This window comes from Mixophyes fleayi, chromosome 2 (genome assembly GCF_038048845.1).
Source record: "Mixophyes fleayi isolate aMixFle1 chromosome 2, aMixFle1.hap1, whole genome shotgun sequence".
Classification (NCBI taxonomy): Eukaryota; Metazoa; Chordata; class Amphibia; order Anura; family Limnodynastidae; genus Mixophyes; species Mixophyes fleayi.
Window position 1 is genome coordinate 96,828,315 of NC_134403.1, and position 21,909 is coordinate 96,850,223.

The 21,909-nt window shown below is 41.4% G+C and overlaps 1 protein-coding gene across 3 annotated transcripts in view; it reads right to left on the reverse strand.

Moving 5' to 3' along the window:
- Positions 1-4,992: 4,992 nt before the first annotated feature.
- Positions 4,993-21,909, reverse strand: part of SERP2 (stress associated endoplasmic reticulum protein family member 2) — a 35,580-nt gene continuing 18,663 nt past the window's right edge. Inside the window, exons 3-4 of one of the 3 annotated variants that reach the window (XM_075199744.1) lie at positions 20,530-20,602; positions 4,993-5,389 (exon numbers count right to left, since the gene is read on the reverse strand). In XM_075199744.1, the coding sequence (XP_075055845.1) occupies positions 5,266-5,389; positions 20,530-20,602 (197 nt within the window). In that variant the 3' untranslated portion in view covers positions 4,993-5,265. Of the gene's footprint in view, positions 5,390-20,114; positions 20,203-20,529; positions 20,603-21,909 lie in introns of those variants that run through there. The other 2 variants (XM_075199745.1, XM_075199747.1) reach the window with 2 other exon arrangements.

The following is a 21,909-nucleotide window of genomic DNA, read 5'->3' on the forward strand; positions in this document are numbered from 1 at the left end:
ATAAAAATAGTAGAGATTTGCACTGACCCCCGTGCTTTCGTTTTAGATGTAGTTTTGGTTCTAAAACGTCTTCATGTTTTAGTTTTGTTACAGGTTTTACCCAAAAATTCTGAAAGGTTTTGGTTTTGGATCTGGATTTAATTGAAAAATGTTGTTTCTTGCTCCTATATTACTATTTATATCATTAACATTAATTTACAGTTATTTAGTCTATTTTTTAATGATCTTTTCACAACTGTCCAAATTTTCACTTATTTTGGCCAAAGCCTGTAGCGAGCTGGCTGACTAAAATTAGTGACAGAGTCTCAAAAGTACATGGCAGTTTACTAAAAGATGCCATTTCTGCTTTTAATTCAATTCCATATCTCACATTATAAGTTGACGTTTCGGTCCTACATTTGGACCTTTGTCAAGACAACCACATAGAACAACAGAAAAGACAGATATTAAAAAAACTTGACTTCTTATGCAATCCCAGATTGTCTTCGGCTGCAGCTCATGATTTATCAAAAGGTGATAGTCTGCATATCATTGCAAAATATATGAGACAATGGCTCCCTTGTATTCTCTATGAGGAACTTCAAACAATATACATTCCACCCTTGAACGCATAAACCGGACATGCTAAAACCGGAAGTACACAAACAGGTTTTCACTATAACAAACAAACATTGCGATTCCTAGTTTATCGCTGGGACATATGCCTAGCAGATGTGTATTCCACATGAGTACCACATGACATGTACCAAGGAGGTGCAATAACACACCTCCACTATCAGTATTCACTCCAGCTTGGAATGTATTAACAGGAAGTGCAATGATGGACTTCCTGTATAACAAGCGTTTTGGTTCCATATTTTCCTGGAACTCACATTTTGCCTCATTTTCAGGTCAAATTTCGACGCAACAAATTGAGTCGTGTTTTGTATCTACTCGGAACCCAAAATCTCGGATATGTTGGATTTGTCCGAATCCGAACCGTTCACCTCTAAAAATTAGTAATTATGATGATTTTGTTAAGGCTGACGGCAAATATCATAAACTCGTAGAACAGGTAGCAGAGGTCTTCACCTATAGCAGCCGCCTTTCCCGTAGAGCTAAATGTGCTCACAGGTACTCGGATGCCCCCAGTTCTTAAACTCAGAGTAGTACAAGTTTATAATCTTACCGTAGCGCAGGCGAGGGCCAGGAAGGAGAAACAGCGAAGTTCAAAATGAGCCGAAGTCAAAGGGTACACCAGGCAGCGGTAGTGAAGTCCAGGCAGAGGTCAGGGCTGGCGGCAAACAACGTATCCAGGTAACAGGCAGAGATCAGTAAGCGAGCCGAGGGTCATAGACAAAATAATCAATCCAAACAGCAAGAGCAGAGGAGCAGAGAAAGAAGCAGGCCAGCAGTCAGAGACTGAAGCTATAACCGGCAGGGAGGCTAAGCCCTCCCTGCCTTAAATACCTGAAATGGCCAATGGGAGCTGGAGGCATGAGAAGTAGCATTCCCCAGCTGGGGGTAAACTAATTAATAGAAGATGTGCACACGCCCGGCTGTCCAGCTGGCCCGAGTCGCGGCAGTAATGTACTGAGCGTCCTCGTTGCCTTGGCGACGTCCGGGATGAAAACCGGAAGCGACGCCCAGGTCGTCATGACGACGCCCGGGACGCGTCTGAGGGGCCAGAGTGAGTCGCTTAGGTGCCAAGCCACCGCGGCTCGTAACAGATTTGCTATACCCTTGTCTCCATCACCCTATGTTTTTTGTCTTACTATTCTACTACAATTTTGTTTCTCTTCTTTCCCATTATTTACCTAAAAAGGCTTTGTCCCCTTTTCTTGTCTATGCTGTTTCTCTTCAGTTTTTGACTTTGCATATCTGAATACTTTTGTGCTCCCCTTCTGCCTAGTAAGATATACATGTGTTCATTCTTCTGAGACTGCTTATATTTCCTGAAGGCTTTGTTTTCTTCTTTTACAATACTTGGTACATTTATTGAGAACCAAATTGCCTTTCATTTACATAAAGACTTTTTAGAGCAGTTAGTACAGAAGGTGTTAAAAAATGAGGTTAATATGGAGTTAGGGACTGGAGAAACAGACCAGTCTAATGATGGGGGTCTTGAGAGAGCGTTCTTTCCTCAGTACAATTCTTAATGTCATTTTGCAGGTATGGACTGCTGAACAGTATGTACTCTCTTGCCCTGTATGCTTATCTCTCAGCATCTTTTCTCATTTTGTATATGTAAAAAGTTGTACAGTACCACTTCTCTTTACATATATGCTGTCGATTCCAGTATCTGTTCATATTCTATATGTGAAAGGACAGCTGCAAAATACAGCTTCTCATTTTCTTGTATCCTGGAAATAATTTTCAGAATCTGTATTTATGGTTAATGGTATGGTACCACTAGAAGCAATAAACTACTTGATACATCAGACAATGGGAAGAGAGGTAGTATAATTCTGTGCACGGATCAACCATTCTCTGGGAACAAGATTTATAGAGAGGGCCTCCTAAAGATCTTCAAGCTTTGTAATGCTAATTTGCAGCATCTTTTCAGTTACATTTAAAGAGATTTTCTAGATATACAGTATTTGTAATGATACTTCTTAAACAGTACCTCAATTGTTTTTAGTTTTTCTCAGGACAATTGAGTGACAGTTCTTCCACTTACAGAATTTGCTTATAACAAAATTAAAGAATTGTTCCATCCAACAACCTGCCATGTCTAGTAATGGTCTCCAACATTTTACATACCAATGTGACTCTTCCTGAACATGATTCAAAACATTTCTCACATACTCCTACAACAAACCATAGCTCCAGCTAAACAAAATCTTTTCTTATGGCTCTGAACAGAAATACACACAGAGGACCTCATTCATGTTCAGACGCGACTTGCACACAAGTTGCTTTTTAAAAAAGAGAACAGAACTTGAGCGTAGTTCTGACTGTGTTCAAATCGAAGCGGATCTCAACATGTGTTTTGAATCATGAGCTTTCACATAGGAGTATAACATTGCCCTGGATATGAGCCTCAAATTGGAATTAGCAGCATATTATTCCATTTAATAAATACATATAAAAAATGGCTGCACTAAAATATTACCATTCACTGTAAGTAGTAGACACATCCTCAACAGCAATAACTGATATTGATTTCAAGGTCTGGATTAAGTCAAATGAGCTAAATAAATCGTAGTAAATATCACAATAAGTCACTTAACAGTTTCTTGTTTGTAGGATTTCTGTAGAACTGGTTTTATCATTAACTTACTCCTTCATCTGGCATCTGATGAGTAATAGAGACCGATACATAGTGCCCTCATAAATGAGACATTTCAAGTACATTCTTACTGCATTAGTCATTGCTAAGCCAATCAGTAAAACAGGTACATTAACTGCTCATTTTGCCATTACTGCATCCACCCATCTTAATTGTTTAAGAACAATCTCTGGTCATTTCACAATGAAATATTTATATGTTTGTGTTGTGAGAAACAGTTCACAATTCCTAGTATAGAATAGGTATGGCACAGGATATTATTTGCAAAAAGGCAAACCGGGCCTAGTCTGGTAACTCACAGCGAGCAATCAGATCTATTTGCTTTAATCAAGAAGTTGCTAGTGGCCGTATTTTTGTACAACTGCCACATTTGTCCATGAATTGCCTCCTTATTCATGGCGGTTTATAGTACTATATTGACTTCTGAAGATTGCCCTCCTTTGTGTCACTGGCAAGACTCCAAAGCAGCTCAGCAGTTTATCTGAGAAAACACTGCTACTCTCATAGAAACTGATCACAGGCACTCACTCATTAAAGCTGCTGTCTGGCTACTAAAATAGTATAACTGTAAGCTACACTAGTACTTTGTAGCAACGGACAGTTGCTGGAGATGCTTCGCTGTAGATAAGGATAGTGCTGGTAGATCAGAGGAGTGGAGTCTAACAGACCACTGGTATTCACCAGGAACCCCAGCAAGGAGGTTTGGACTTTGCTGCAGTGTTCCACGGATCGCGGCCCTCTGAACTGCCCCCTGGAGTAACAAGCTAGTAACTACAGGATGCATAGCACAGAATCAGTATGGAGAAGATAGGTCAGGCGATCTGAGGTCTTATACACAAGCAGACACCGTAACACAAAATTAGAAACCAAGAAAAGAGTCAGGACAAACCGGTGTCAAGAACTTGGAGTGCTGAATCACAGAGCAGAAGGGAAATCTAATAAGTCAGGTCCTGTACACAATGAAGCACAAGCCACAGAAAACTCATGAGAAACACTGGAGCTAGGAGACCTCAATAACCTAATAGTCTAGCACTGAAAAGTATACAGAGTCCTGTTGAAATAGGCCTACCTGATTTGAAACAGACAGGACTGGTGACATCATAGGTCAGTGCGCCCGCTGCTATAAGCAATACTGGAAAAACAGCAGAGAAGCCAGGAAGAGAGCGCCGGATGTCACTTTGGTATGTCAGACACAGACACAGAGCTATTTTACCTTAACTAAACCAATAATTGCCTTGATGGGTATTTATTCTTTGAGAAAGTCAGGTTCCTATACATGTCAGGGTATATATTCAGTATATTGCAGCAGTGAAGGTCACATCTGGGAAAGGCGATCAACAACCTTAAACTAGAAGAACATGCTACCACCTAATATACACGCAGCAGCTACAAACTGTTACATCAAATTGATCCTGGAATAGACCAAGCTATTTTTTACTGTTTATTGCCATTGTAAAAGCCCACTTGCTGCACTAAATAGAAGATACCACATTACATACAGGACACATTCCTACACTTGTGATCTGTTTACTCCACTTACTTAAATACAATGCTCTGTATATAACCTATTAATTATAATTTGCCCTTTTAAGTTATCAATCTAATTTTAGCTTAAGAAGCATTGAAAAATGAAGTCACCTGTCATGTCATGCAAAGCTTTAAGGTTTTAGATAAACATTATACTAACCTATTGTTTAAGTAATTAAAAAAGACCCAGTACATCAAGAAGTTTTCTTTATTTAAAAGCAAATACCTAAAACAACACTAATGTATTCATGTAATTCTTTTCTTTTGCACACCATCCGTATCTAATAAATAGATATAAAAAAAGGCAAAACAAATAAATTAAATAGTAACAGTGCTTTAGTTGACACATTTATAGAAAAGAAACAAGTCCTTCCTTGGAACAGAAGTTGAAGTGTTAATGCACCAAGACGAAGCAGAGCCTCCGTCTTCAAGGTAAACTCCTTAGGCACAAAATAATTAATGGGTTCTCAAGACTTCCACCAACTCACAGCTGTGGCTTTGTCCGCTATGACTGCTAACGTAAGGCAAATGTCCAAACTCTTCTTTTTTCTCACATGCCCATTCTGATGCTCTGGATAATTTGAAAAATTGCTGAAACAGAGATGAGAGACACTTCAGTCGGCACACAGAATCCAATAGGTTATACAGTGTGTTAAAAACACAAGTAGATTATTATATGAATAGCTTTACATACTCCACCTCTTGACTATTATGACAGTACAAGTAAATTCTTCTGATATTTTTGAGATTAGCTTTAAATATATTTATTGACAATAGTGCATATTTTGGTGTAAGTCTGACATTTTTAGTATTTCACTTCCGAACAATTCGGTATGGATCTCTACAACGGTCTTGCACATGACAGTACTAATTTGTGTGATTCATTGCAGCACCTCGGTAACTGTAAAGTTTAAAGGGCCACTAACCTTATGTACATGCTGCCTTAAGTAAGAGATGATACTATTCACAGATCGTTGGGCAGCATGGTGGCACAGTAGTTAGCATTGCTGCCTCACAGCACTGGGTTCATGAGTTTGATTCAGTGCCCTATCTGTGTGGAGTTTGTACAATCTCTCCAGGTTTGCGTGGATTTTCTCTGGGTGCTCTGGTTCCATCCAAAAATGATATTTATAGATTTATTGGTTGTTGACTAAAATGGACTCTAATATATATGTGTGTGTGTGTGTTAGTAGAGAATGTAGACTTTAAGCTCCAATGGGGCAGGAACTGATGTGAATAGAAAATATTCTCTGTACAGCGCTGCATAACATGACAGCGTTATATATTAGCAATAGTAATATATTATATATATATATATATATATATATATATATATATATATATATATATATATAGTTTCAGGAGCTTAACAGAAATTACAGTATTTAAGATGAAGTTATAATCATGTGTGTGGGGTGTAAGATATTTTTCTACATACAGACTTCTGATGATAGTCCAGCTGAAGGACACTTCAGTCAGCCACCAGTTGCACAAATTAGCAGATAATAACTTGGCATATATAAATGGGATGCCAAACATCTTAAGATTGCTTAGTATTTGGTTATATTTGCAAAAAATAATATATAATCTTTTCTATATGGCAACTTGTATTTTAGGTTTGGTGGTCCTTTAAGCACGATGTTACATGGATAAATTAAGCTGACAGTGATTCTTCCCCGTCAACCCCCACAGCCTTGAAAGAAATCGTACATCACTCTGCATATTTCCAAACATGAAGTGTTTTGTATGTTTCCTGCTGTTGCCTACATGTTTCACAGTGCAGGGATCAATCTTTTGACAGTGATTGTTTGTTCAGAAAAAAGCTCACTTCAGATATTAAAAATTACAAAGATAAATAATCCCTATTTGATAGACGGTCAGTGGTTCATACAACATAGCCTACATAGAAAATAACACTGGCTGAGGTCTTCTGCTGAACATAGCCACGTCTTTACATGAAGGTGGCCACTTCCTCACATACCAGTGGCCACTGGACTGGGAATACACAATGATTATTCAGGCGTGCCAGCATAGCAATATTTATGAGTAGTCACAACCATGGATTTCTTGTTGGTAGGAATACGGACAATGTTTGTAGACTAATGTCTTTATTTTATGTTGTTTCAAACAACACACAATCAAAACCTCACATTTGATAGCCAAAGAATGCAGCACAAGAGCAAGCAGTGATGTATATTGTCTTTCTGCTTACATAACTGTTTTCCAGTGAACAATAATGTTGGCCACAAATGGGCTAATCCTGACACTTGGCCAGAGCACATACATGTAGGTGGCCAAATTGTGTGGCGCACAGAGCAGCCAGATATCTTTTGACATGATAATAGTGCGGGAGGAAGATGACTGCACACACAGGCCAATAGTTTCTTAATGCATTTACCAACATACTCTATAATGATCCATTCAACTTAAATCACATTATCATTGGGCATTAGGATATTGCAACATAGTCAGTTTAACAGCAAGATAAGATTTATTTTTCTATTGGTGCAGATAGCTCTATTAAGGTTACCTCCCACAAGTTAAGATATCTTTTAAAAACAATATGTTAATCTACACATGAATGTGAACAAGTGAATTATTAAAAATCTATCCTATATCTCAATCACCACCTAAATTGTCAACACTCCCCCAAAGACCTCCTAGAATGAAGAGCTATTTGGACCAATGTAGGATCTGGAAGAGTTAAGACATGTCCCAGTAGCTGGTCCTTTATACAATTCATTTTCTGTTCACACTGAGCATAGATATGATACTGAAGTTGTCCTTCCAGTGGAGGAGGCATGTTGTAAAAGCTTTAAGATTCTATTTTATTCGATTATATACCACTGGATCTAGAGTGCTTCCAACGCATTTTTATTTCACTTACACTTTGCACATATTAGTCACTACATTTTCGCTATTTATTTTATTTATTTATTTTATTTATTTATTTGACCAAGAAAAGTTATGTTTTAGACCTTGAGTATTATATAGTTTCAAATATATCCTAAAACCTTTCTTCTTCTTTAATATACATGTTGTAAAAGCTGCCAGAAATATGATAGTTCTAGAAATGGCAAAGTAAGAAGAGTCCTTTGAATGAAGGAAACATTGAAGTATACTAATAATATTGATAATGCAAAACAAAAAAACAACAAACTGTGTTCTACAAACTAACTGGATTTGCTCAATGCTGATTGAACAAGTACAGGGCCCAGGCGCAGGCTGGGATACTTTAGGCAGGGGGGCAAACAGGCGGCTGCATCTCATTACATGGGATGCTGCCGCGTCATTGATGACGCGGCCGCATCCAGTGTCATGAGATGCGGCCGCCTGTCCCCCCGGCCCTAAAAGCGGAAAGTCTGAGCGGCCCGGGGGGGGGGGGGGGCGATGCCCCCCTGCCCAGCCCGCCCCTGACAGGGCCCTAAGGGCTACTGCAGGGCCATCTTTTCCATTGGGCACGATGGGCAGCTGCCCGGGGGCCCTACGGCACGGCTCTTAATGAGAATAAATAATCCTGCAAAAGAAAAAAAACTGCAAAAAAAGCCTACAAGGGTCACTGAGCAAGTACATCTATCTATCTCTATCTCTATATATCTATATCTGTATCTGTATACATCTATATCTAGGGGCCCCGGTGCACTGCTTTGCCCGGGGGCCCATAATGTTGTTAAGATGGCCCTGAGCTACTGTATGTTGTAGCACTTTATGACATTGCTACACAGATAATATAGAATCTACATAGCAATGTCTGCTGATGGAACTTCATCCCTTCTCAGTTATAAGGTATGTAAAACTGAAAGAACAAAGATCCATTAATAGAAAATATAGTGTAGAGCAGAACGGGCTATATATACCTGGTTGAACAAGCTATTAGTTAAAACATTAGAAAGTGATTTCCAGAGGTCTCAAATAAGGACAAACCTACAATGCACTAATGGAAAAACAATGCCAGCGAATGAACAAATAAAAATACATATACAGTAGAACGATAAAAGTTGGATTTATCATCCACATCATCATTTATTTATAGAGCGCCACTAATTCCGCAGCGCTGTACAGAGAACACATTCACATCAGTCCCTGCCCCATTGGAGCTTACAGTCTAAATTCCCTAATATAGACACACACTCACACACAGACATAGACATAGACAATTTTATGAACTTTGTTTTATATAAAGGTGCGTTTAAAACACCAATCTTCCTGCTTCAGTTTGAAAAGAGCCTCACATCACTACTCTGTGTTGCTGGGGGGCTATGCTGTTTCCACTATCTAACTCTCAGACTTTAGATTCCCATTTACCTACATCAGGACACTGCCTCTGTCACAGGCAGCCCTGTCCTCAATAACAAAAATGTAGGTCACTACTCCCGTAAAATCAGTATAGTTATCTCTTAAAATACTATATAATGCTGCTAACAATCCAAATGATCTGCCAAATAATCTTAGTACAAAAACAAGCAGGAAATGAGAACACATTACAATAAAAAATATACCACACACCAATCAGCCACATTAAAACTACAAGTGAATAACACTGATTATCTCGTTACAATGGCACCTGTCAAGGGTGGCATATATTTAGCAGCAAGTGATCAGTCGGTTATTAAAGTTGATGTGTTGGAAAGAGGAAAAATGGGCAATCGTAAGATGTGAGCAACTTTGACAAGGGCCAAATTGTGATCGCTAGATGACTGGGTCAGAGCGTCTCCAAAACGACAGGTCTTGTGAGGTGTTTCCTTTTTGCTGTGGTTAGTACCTACCAAAAGTGATACAAGGAAGGAACCAGCGATAGGGTCATGGGCGCCCAAGACTCGTTGATGGGTGTGGGAAGCATAGGCTAGCCCGTCAGGTGCAATCCCACAGTAGAGCTACTGTAGCACAAATTGACGAAATAGTTAATGCTGCCTATGATAAAAAAAAGTGTCAGAAGACACTGTGCATCACAGCTTGCTGTGTATGGTTCTGCGTAGCCACAGACCGGTGAGAATGTCAATGCTTACCCCTGTCCGCCAAAAGCACCTACAATGGACAAGTGAGCGCCAGAACTGAACCATGAAGCAAAGGAAGAAGGTGGCCTTATCTGATTAATCATGTTTTCTTTCACATCATGAGGACAGCCGGGTGCGTGTGGGTCGTTTACCTTGGGAAGAGATGGCACCAGGATGCACTATGGGAAGAAGCAAGCCCGCGGGGGCAGTGTGATGGTCTGGCAATGTTTTGCTGGGAAACATTGGGTATTGGCCTTCATGTGGATGTTACTTTGACACATACCACCTACCTAAACATTGTTGCAGACTAAGTACACCCTTTCATGGTGATGGGATTCCCTGATGGCACTGGCCTCTTTCAGCAGGATAATACACCCTGTCACACTGCAAAAATTGTTCAGGAATGGTTTGAGGAACATGCCAAAAAGTTTATGCTGTTGACTTGGCCTCCAAATTCCTCTGATCTCAATCCGATTATCTGTGGGATGTACTGGAACAACAAATTAAAGCCATGAAGGCCCCACTTCGCTACTTACAGGACTTAAAGGATCTGCTGATGATGATACTAATGTTGTGGCTGATCGATGTATATTTTCTAAACTTCAAGTCTATTTTAGAACTAAATTACACAAGTGATTTTCATTTGCTCGATTGCAGATGACTAATCACTTGTCAGTAATCGCCCATCTATACAGGCGACTTTTAATTGCTGTGTAGCTTGACCATTGCCTTTATTGGTGCTATGCCATAATTTACTTCTGTTGCAACAATTCAAGCGATTAATCATGTTCCTTAAATATAATGGACGAGCGATTAATCACTCATTAATGTAATTAATTTTTAGGCAACTCAGGACAGGAAATGCTATTCTGACCCGTGTAATGAGAGTTTAGAGAGATTAAGCTCAGGCGATTAATTGGGCAAAGAAGCATAGTGTTTTCTAAGCTATTAATCTCCAGAGATTTAATTACATAGACTAAATATTGCCCGTGTAGTTTATGTTTTATAAAGCAGTCACCCTTCAAAAACATTACATTACAGAGATTCTCAAAATATGTCCTGGCATCCGTTTGAAAAATATGTTTATCATTTTTAAATTTTTAGATCAGGAAAACATTAATTTAATGCAAAATATCTTTACATACAGGTTTATAAAAATGCAACTTAAAATCCAATTCTCAATGATTATTTTGCAGTAGCTTATTATTAACCTTTATTTATAAGGCACAACATGAATTCCCCAGCGCCATACAGAGGGCAAACAACAAAACAGTACATGGTGTAACAGTACAATTCATTAAACAAATAATACTACAACTCTCAACACAGCTACTGGTGTGCAAGGGGTATATTCAACGCAGGCAGAAACCTGTGCCCATTAGCGTGGGCACAACTAACATGTTTAGAGACACTGAAACAGGTGCAAAGAGAATGGAGGAGTGGAATCAATGGACGGAGAGCCCAAGGAGGAGGTGTGCAGTGTAGAGCATACAATCTAAAGGGAAAGGGGCAGACAAACAATTGACACATGGGGGTGAGCCAATGTAAGGGGATCTGAGGGCAAGAAGCAAGAGTGGGAGAGATGGAGGATGAAAGAGGGTGAGGTAAACTATATGGTTAAATGGTTAAGCGGAGAACTGGTAGGCTGGGTTTTCAATGACAGTTTGAAGCTATACATAGTCTGGGCTAGGGTATAGTCTGATAGAACGAGGGAGATGGTTCCAGTGTTGGTGGGCAGCACAGGAGTAATCTTGCCTAAGGCAGTGAGATGTGGTTACCAGAGGGGAGGAAAGGCAACGGTTATTAGCAGACCGTTGAAGGTGGGAGGGTGTATGTATGGAGAAGAGGTTTGAAATATAGGGAGCAGTGGAGTTGGAGAGGGCCACAGTACATAGTAGTCAACAACAAAATGGAACCATATTATTCATGTTCCTTAGTTCCACTATTCTAAATTATTAAATGCACCATTTTAAATAACAATATAACATCCAGGTGGAGGGACGTATGTGCAGATAATATATACTTCAGACATACTTACTGTCAATGCCAATGGGTTTACCAGGTACAGGTGACTTCTTATTGCTACAGTCTTGAACCTTAAAATGGCTTTCACACTGCCAGCATGTAACTCATAAGGCAGAACTTTGTTGGAGCACAGATGATACTAGCTGACATCTCATAATAACATTTTTTGGAAATCTTTATTTAATTTTTCGATAATATATTGAAGAAACTGAAGAAACTTCTTATTTCAGTCTCCTGGACAAAACCATGTTACAATGCAAGGGGCGCAAATTAGTATTCTGTTTTGCACATAAGTTAAATACTGACTGTTTTTTCATGTAGCATTTACTTTTGTTGTGTTTACACACTGTGTGATAACCATCAAATGCATTCATCCCTAAGCTAGATGTTGTAAATGTGTCCTCAGGCATCAACACTTACATATATGTTAGGAGAACACTGTTGATAAGATCTGATGGCAGATGTGACCAAAAGTAGTCCAAAGCAAAGGTGCACAACCTGTCTGTGAGGATAACAGGTCTATGTCTAGCTCCACTTATTGCAGGCTGGTCTGCCTGAAGCCACCTTATGTGCTGCCCGAGAGTACCCAACACCTGTGTGAGTTCTGAATCACTTCGGAAAAGACAACTGGAAAGCTGCAAAAACATCTTTATTTTATATCAAAATTAGAATCCAAGACAATGAACAATAGACTGAGGGTTCACCGAAAATTAAGACTACTAGACTAGCCGAACCAAAAGGGTCTACAGTCACTGTTCCTCTGGACCACTAAAAAGGCCACTGAGCCACATTGTTCACTCCTCTGCCACAAGGCAGGGACCAAATGCAATGTAATCCTGCAGGTCTACAATGTAGCAAAGTCCTTTGGACTTTAGGATTAGCAAATTTGATAATTGTCACAATCCTAGACCAATCAGACAGGAGCCAAAACTCTTAGTCAGAATGCCTGAAGAAGAAGGTAGAGCCACCCCTGGATAGACGGGATCCCTCTTTTAAACCCACCTCTCCAGTTCCCACGGTGGTGTGAGCTCAGTGGTGCTGGTTCCAAATAACAACTCCCCACTGGATTAGGTACATGCCTCATGCAGGGTGGCAACTATGCCTCCCTCAAGTCCTCAGATTGCAGTAGGCACTGTGTGGATGTTTGGCTAAAGATGAAGAACAGCGGGCATCCATTTGTCATAAAAGCTAACTCACTTAAGTGCATGTTCGATCCCTGATTTAACCCATGAGTGACGTTTTGGATAAAAGTGATTCTCGAGCTGATCTGCATTTCTGGCTCGATTGGTCTGACCTCTAGTGGAGGAAGTCCCGCAAAATCTTTAGCCAGTGGTCGGAGCAAATTCTCTTAGTGCCTCCTAAGCCCAGGTGAAAATAGTTCTCTAAGGAGCTATGTTACCTAAAATGTACAATTTAACGGTACCTAAAGAACCCACCTGGCGACCTTTAATAACAGGCAAACACCACACTTTAAAAATTAACACAATGGATTATTATTATTATTAGTTTTTATTTATAAGGCGCCACTCAGTGTCCATAGCGCCGTACAGGGACAAACAAGTACAATACAAGGTGGGACGGCACGGTACAGTAAACAATAAGCACAGTAACTCAGTAAGCTCAAAGCACAGCAAGAGTGAGGGGGGAGGGAAGACCGGCAGGCGCCGGAGCCCAAGAGGAAGGTAGCTGGAGAGCAGAGTTAAAGGTGCAGGAAACAGGAGGAGAGATGGCCCTGCTCAAGGGAGTGTACAATCTAAGGGGAGGGGTAGACAGACAGACAGACACAGGGTGAGAGGGAGAGAAGGGGGAACGGAGGCAGATTCAGGGGAGGGGAGAAGGGGAGGGGGAAGAGGGGAGGGAGGCAGAAAAGGTAGGAAGTTAAGTGGGAGACTGGAAGGCTTTGAGAAAGAGGTGGTTTTTAGAGCCCGTTTGAAACTGGACAGAGTAGGTGATGTTCTGATGGAGGGAGGGAGCTTGTTCCAGTGGAGGGGGGCAGCGCGGGAGAAGTCTTGGATTCGCGCGTGTGAGGAGGTAATCAGAGGGGAGGAGAGGCGACGGTCATTGGCAGATCAGAGAGGGCGGGATGGAGCGTGAATAGAGATGAGGTTGGAGATGTAGGGAGCAGTGGAGTTGGCGAGTGAGAGTGAGGAGCTTGAACAGGATTCTGTAGGGGAAGGGGAGCCAGTAAAGGGCTTGGTAGAGGGGGGAGACAGAAGAGGAGCGGCGAGAAAGGTAGATAAGCCTAGCGACTGCGTTAAGAACAGAACGAAGGGGAGCAAGATGAGAATGGGGGAGGCCAGTGAGGAGAAGGTTGCAGTAGTCCAAGCGGGAGAAGATCAGAGAGTGAATAAGACATTTGGTGGCATCTTGGGAGAGGAAGGGCCGGATGCGTGCGATGTTACGCAGCTGGAAGCGGCAGGATTTAGCAAAAGAGAGAATGCGAGGGGCAAAGGAGAGAGAGAGGAGTCAAGGATGACACCGAGGCAGCGAAGTTGGGGGACAGGGGAGATAGAGGTGTTGTCGACAGTGATAGAGAGGTCAGAGGGGGAGGAAATATGAGGGGGAGGAAAGACAATGAGTTCGGTTTTGGCGAGGTTGAGTTTGAGAAAATCGAGAGGACATCCAAGAGGAGATGGCAGAGAGGCAGGCGGACACCCTAGAGAGGAGGGAGGGAGAGAGATCAGGAGAGGAGAGATAGAGTTGAGTGTCATCAGCATAAAGATGGTACTTGAGGCCGTAGGAGCTGATGAGTTCACCCAGGTAAGAGGTGTATAGAGAGAAGAGTAAGGGTCCAAGGACAGAGCCCTGTGGGACCCCGACAGAAAGGGTAGAAGGGGTGGAGACAGACCCAGAGGTGGTGACAGAGAAGGATCGGTCAGCCAGGTAGGAGGTGAACCAGGACAGGACAGGGCCGGAGAGGCCAAAGGACTGGAGGGTGTGGAGCAGGAGGGGGTGGTCGACGGTGTCGAAAGCTGCTGAATGATCAAGGAGGATAAGGGAGAAGTGGCCCCTGGCTTTAGCAGAGAGGAGGTCATTGGTAACTTTAGCCAGGGCAGTTTCAGTGGAGTGAAGGGGGCGGAAACCAGACTGGAGAGGATCAAGGAGGGAGTGAACAGAAAGGTAGGAGGAGAGACGGCTGCAGACGAGCCTCTCGAGTAATTTGGAGGCAAAGGGGAGAAGAGATATGGGGCGGTAGTTAGAGAGAGAGGAGGGGTCGAGATTAGGTTTCTTAAGAATGGGAGATACGAGAGCATGTTTAAAGGAAGAGGGGAAGATGCCGGTGGAGAGGGAAAGATTAAAGAGGTGAGCGAGGTGGGAGCAGGTGGTGGGGGAACGGCAGCGAAGAAGGTGGGAGGGGATAGGATCAAGGGGACAGGTCGAAGGGGGGGAGGAAGAGATGAGGGAGTGGACTTCTTCACCTGAGGTGGGGCGGAAGGAGTGAAGGGAAAGGTGGCTAGGGGGAGAGGACGGAAGAGTGGGGGGGGTGGACGAGAGAGTGGAGGAGGAGATGTCAAGTCGGATGGCCTCGATTTTAGAGGAGAAAAAGGAGGCGAAATCGGTGGCACACAAAAGAGAGACAGGACAGAGGTTATATACCGGGGCACTCAAGGATAATTGGTTAGAAAAGGTATAGGTATAAATAAAATATAGATTTTTATTAGTATACATTAAAATGAAGTCATCCTAGCAAGGTAAAGCTACGCGAAATATTAAAAAAAAGACAAAGACAGTGAATTAAAAGTTGCAAATCAACTGCAACAATCGCTCTGTGGTCAAATTCTAGGAACTGATAGATCATATAATATGATATAAATATATGAATCAGAGGGCAAATTGAGATATTAGGCAGAACTAGTAAAGACTCAGATGTCCCCTATATGTTATAATGTGATAAGTATCATGGACGGGAAAATCTCCTTTATTAAACCATGGGATTATAAATCACTTGTTCAAGTATAGTTTGATAAGATGGAAATCTCATATATTGAAATAAAAATATATATACATATAAGATCTATTAGGTGAATGCTGCAGTAAATAACAGACTCACTGACTGAATTACAGAATGGTAACACTGTATACCAAAGCACTATACTCTGCCTCTAAAGATAGACACTATTAACAGTGTGATTCCCTAATGTGATAGTCTTGACTGTTAACAGACTGAGTCTAATAAAACAGGGGAATCACCCGTGGACACTGTGATTAGTGACACAGATACTGGTAGTCTATCAGATTGATAATATATATTATAAGCCCTCTGATCCTAAATAGGCAGGAGCGCTAATCGCTATTGTGTCTTAGGAACCCCACACATAATTAGTCTCAAATGTGTTATTATAAGTCTGTGAGGACCAGACAAAACAGAGCACTATCTACATAATAGGATCACACAGAGCGAACGCCAACGCGCGTTTCGCTTAATTAGCTTTCTCAAGGCAAACCCGAGTGATGGAAATCGGTGGCAGTCAGGGAGGAGAAGGGGCCAGGAGAGAGCTGAAGGTGGCGAAGAGGCGGCGGGGGTTAGAGGACTGGGAAGAGATGAGGGATTTAAAGAAAGATTGCTTAGCGAGTGAGAGGGCAGAGCTGTAAGAAGAGAGGATGAACTTAAAGTGGAGGAAGTCAGCCAGGGAGCGGGATTTTCTCCAGAGGCGTTCAGCAGTACGGGTGCATTTTTGGAGGAAGCGGGTAAATTTGGAGTGCCAAGGTTGGGGTTTAGAGCAGCGAGGGTGGAGGTGAGGGTGTGGTTGTAGAGGGAGACCGCCTGGTTGGGACAGGCCTGGGAGGAAAAGCGGGAGAGGAGAGTATCGAGAGAGGAGGACAGAGTGGCTGGATCGAGCGTCAAGATTGCGAATGGACAGCGTAGGTTTGGGCTGGGGGCGGGGAGCAGGTGAAGAGGAGAGTGAGAAGGAGAGGAGATGGTGGTCAGATAGAGGAAAGGGAGAAATGGAGAAGTCAGAGAGACTACAAAGGTAGGAGAAGACAAGATCAAGGGAGTGACCAAGGCAGTGGGTAGAGGAAGAGTTCCATTGAGTGAGACCAAGAGAGGAAGAAAGGGTGAGCAGTTTGCTGGAGGCGGGGTCAGAGGGGTTGTCGATGGGGAAGTTAAAGTCGCCGAGGATGATGGAGGGGAGGTCGGAGGAGAGGTGGTGGGGAAGCCAGGCAGCAAAGTTGTCAAGGAAAAGGGAGGTGGGGCCGGGGGGGGCGGTAGATGACAGTGATGCGGAGATGGATGGGGTAGAAGAGGCGGATAGAGTGGGCTTCAAAAGGAGGAGAATGAGAGGGAGGGTTCAGGAGGGATGACACGAAAAGTACAAGTGGAGGAAAGGAGGAAGCCCACTCCACCGCCAGGGCGGGCCCCAGGTCTGGCGGAGTGGGTGAAGGAGAGGCCACCATAGGAGAGGGCAGCAGGGGAGGCAGTGTCGGAGTCAGAGAGCCAGGTTTCAATAATGGCAAGAAGGTTGAGGGAGTTGGATAAAAAGATGTCATGGATATCAGTCAGTTTGTTTTGGACGGATCTAGCATTCCAAAGGGCACAGGAGAAAGGGGGAGAGGAAAGGGGGGAGATGGGAATGAGGTTGGCAAGATGAGCAGTGCGAGGGGGAGTGCGGGGAGAAGAGGGGGATGTGGGGCGGGGGGAGAGTAAGGGTATGGGGCGAGAGCGGAGAGGCATAGCAGAGAGAGAGAGAGGGCAGAATAGAGGGTGGAGGAAGGGAATATGACGTTAAGAGACGCCAAGAATTAAGTGGCGCAAAAGGCAAAAGGGGAGGCAAAAGACGTGAGCAAGAGAGTGAAAAAGAGAGTGAGATAAGGGAGTGAAATAAGGATGGGAAGAGAGGCCTAAGATGGCACATAATACAGTATTGAGTGGCAGAGAGTACAGATGGGCTTAACCTTTAGTTTCAACATGCCCAGCACTCTGCTCTCATCACATTCCCCCCTCTAATTATGACTAGAATCCGGTTGTCCTGCCTCCGGCCAAGTGGCAATGATGGGGCCGGTGGAGTTTGTATGAGGGAGTCCGTTTCTTCCTGCCAGGACAGTCCATTCACATTCCCATGATCTTTTTTGTGCAAGAGTTAAATCCTTGCAAGGCCAGGCTCCAATGCAACAGCCATCCATTATCACCCTCAGTCTGGTTTAATCAGCAAAGTGAATTATGTTCAGTCACCATGAGAGCTCCCTCCTGTACGGGGGTACTTCTTTTCAATGGTGGTATAAGTCATCTCCAAATCTATTCGTTTCAGGGAGGGGAATGCAATGGGGTACTCCCTACTATCATCCGCTATTTGGCTATGCACTTCTCCCCGTCAATAACTCGTGACATCAATCTGCAGTTAAATGGCTGCCTTTAACTGATTGAATGCTTGATCGCATTCTGGGGTCCATAACTGCTTAGCTTGCTTCTTTGACATCAGGTCTGTCAGGGGCTTGTCAATGGAGCTACACTGTGGCACAAACTTCCGATAATACCTAGCTGTCTTTAGGAAGGCCTGGACCAGCTTCTGTTTGGAGGACGGGGCCAGGATAAGATAGACTTGACTGTGGCCGGCTCTAGACAAAGTTTGCCTCCTCCAATTTGTTATCCCATGTATAGCTACTCTGCTGTCCCCATTTCGCACTTGTCAGGATGGATAGTCAAATATTTCTTGCGAATGCACTGGAGTACCTGAGTGACATGCCTGAGATGTTCTTTCCATGTCTTGCTGAAGATGTCTATCATTCAGATGTGCCTGGGGAAAGCCTTGACATCCTTCCAGGAGGTGATCCCGTCTGCTGGAAAGTGGCTGGGATGTTCTTCATCCAGAAGGGTATAGCAGTAATCTCAAATAGCCCAAATGTGTGATGAATGCAAAGTGCGCCTCCCTAGTAATAGGTATCAGACAGTACCTCTTACTCTGATCCATGGTGAATAGTTCATCTATCAGGGGCATGGGATAAGCATGTCAGTCATGTCCAACCGGGTCAAGGCGCAATCAGAACGGAAGGTTGGGACAATGGCAGTCTGGTGTCCACCCATGGACAACCCTGAGATAGACCCCTTACCCAACATTAAGTGAGAGATAGGGGTTGAGGCAGTACAGATAGGAGAGCCGCTAATGAGAAGCAGCATACAGAGAAGGGGTAGGTATTGGAGGCACAATAACCCCATTTTACCAGCAGGTCAGTACTCATGTAGGACCCCATGATGACATTGGAGAGATCAGTCTATTAGTCGAACCGAATATCAGATGAACTCCAAGGTCCTCAGTATGGTCAAGAAGGTGGTGTATGAGATGCTGGAACTGGGGATGATTGTGGCTCCATGCAGCCTCTGAGCATCGACTGTAGTTTTAGTACTGAGGAATGACCAGACCACCTGGTTCTGTATGGACTACCGAAGGCTGCACATGTATCTGTATTTACAAAATCATACCGAAATACAAGACAACTTACAATAGCCAAGGTACTATCTCTGATTTAACCCATGAGTGTATTTTTGGGTAAGAGTGGCTCTCCAGCTGATCGGTATTTCCTGCTCAACATTAAAGTCCCACAAAGTCTTTAGCCAGCTGTTGGCATAACTTCTCTGTGTGCCTCCCAGTGACTGAATGCCCTTACCAGTATAGGTAAAAATTCTGTGACGTGTCCTCTTAGAGAACAGGTTACAGAATTTAGCGGTACCTATTTGGTGACATTTAAGAAAAGGCAAAGACCACACCTTAAAATTAATGGTATATAATACAATATTGAGTGAGAGGGGCTGCCATGCGGGATTAACCTTTATTTTCAAAATGCCCAGCAACCTGCTCACCTCACAGGGTCAGGATCCCAAATAGGGTCCCAGAATCGTTTCTAACGATACTCTGATTGTCGGATATGCAATACATTCTACTGGAAACAGTTTCTTTTGGGTTCAGGAAAAAAGTCTCACCGACACTTGTAGTCTTAGCAAAATAATGTTTAAAATAAATTGAGCACAACTTCTCTAATTCAATGTATCTTCCACCCTACCATGACATAATTTTAGGATTACCAGCTGTAAAAATAAAAGTGTAAAATTACTGGTGGAGATTCAATTCAGGGCAATGTTGCCTCAGAATGTCCACTGAGACATATCATGCCAATGTTATGGCAGGAATCTCACTCCGCATAGAGGTGCACAGCAAAATGAGCGGAGATTCCTACTGTAATGGCTGGCAATATGTGCAGCCGGACATCGTGATGATGACAATAACGTTCAGATATAAACAGAAGTGGCAAACAGGATTTGCTATGTGGACCAAATTTACCAGTGCAAAGTATCAATCGAAGAATGGAAAGCACCAATATTTTATGCAACAGGATGAGGCATTACAAAAATATAAATTCATCTTGTGTGGGTTTCATCTCCAGTGCGTCATTCTATAAATAAAATAATGATTACAATTGGTGAAAAATGAAGCATTAAAAAACGAGTAATTCTATGACCAAATTTCTGCAATAGTATGCAAAACTTCAAATTACATTGGTCTAATACTTGCAGCTAAACAGTTATAAGAACTATTCAACATACTATATTTAGTTATGTAAAAATATTTGCATTATCAATTCATGTATTCTCTTTACTTAGTTCAACAGCTTTCTAAAAACTCAATAATTGATTGTTGGAATACTTAACATTTAATTCCCATAGGTGGCTAATGAAAATATTATAATGTTCCTTAGTCTATGCTTTCTTTTAATTCATACCTGATCCACAGACAACAAAAACAAACAGTGCCAGAAGCCAAGGTCCTACAGGATATTTCTCTTCTTGTGGCCTCTAAAATATGGAAAAAAGAATTTAAGTGGTTACCAGTTTGACATTTACTATATGTGTGTTTAGAAAAATAAGTATAGAAATTGAAAAAAAAAAAAAGGTAGAAATGTTCTACAATACACCTTTATTTACATGTCAATCTGAATTTAGATACAGAAAATATGACTGGTGATTTAATATGACTGCACCATTTAATTGTCTGTTTTTAATGCAATAATCATGAAAATGGTCATGAAATAAAAACCTTAACAGATTTATTACAGTAAAATAATAGTATTTATATTTCTTCACTACTTAATATTTTAAAACTATAGTTGTATATCATAAGTTAAAAAAAAGGTATAGATCAGAATTTCACACTCAGAATACAGATCTTTATAACTCTGATTTATACTGAACATTCCCACTCACGGGGTTATTCTAGAAGATATTTTAGATACAACATTGAGTAAAGAACGTTTTAGATTTTTTGGTTCAAGAATTACATCAGGAATTCTCAGTCAGTGTGTCATGACACATTTGTGTATCATAATACTGAACTTAGAGGTGAAATGTGAAAATACTAAATTATACACTACATGAGAAATGAAATGATTCGCTTGGTAAATAAAAATATTTATATAAAAAATACTATATATTTTTCATGATTATTGTGTCATTTATTACAAAGTAAAGTTTGGGAACCATGAATTACACAATATTTTACATAATTTGTTTAAAATGTTAGAGATTTAATCCAATGCCAAGGATCAATAAAATGTATAAAATGTTAACGTGCTTAAAACTTTTTGCTTACATTTTTTATTAAACATAATTATTATACATAATTATTATTTATTTATTTTTTTGAAAAATAAACTTTCAACTGTGGCGGCCACTGTATTTATGGATCATTTTTAGCATTTACCATCCTTATTTAGTCTGTACATTTTACCTCATTATTCTTTATATTTGAGTATCAGACAATGGCTTTATTAATTCTATGTCTGTGTGTTCCTAAATTAAAAGCTGTGTTATAAAGAAATATGTATTCTCTACAGTAGTTGTTACTGACATAATAGGACAGAGTTATATGACCTATATATAAATTAACCTCCTCTGTGACCTCTAATATCCTTAAAATTTATAGTACATTATCCCATTTATTATTTGAAAGTCTAGTGATTTAAAATATAAAAATAATAATAGCTCTTCTTTAAAATTTACTGAATCCAACTATACCGACCAAATTTTACTTTGATATTTCTCTATGAATTGTTTTGATTTAAAATATTTTCTACATTACATAGCACTAGAAAACAGATACAATA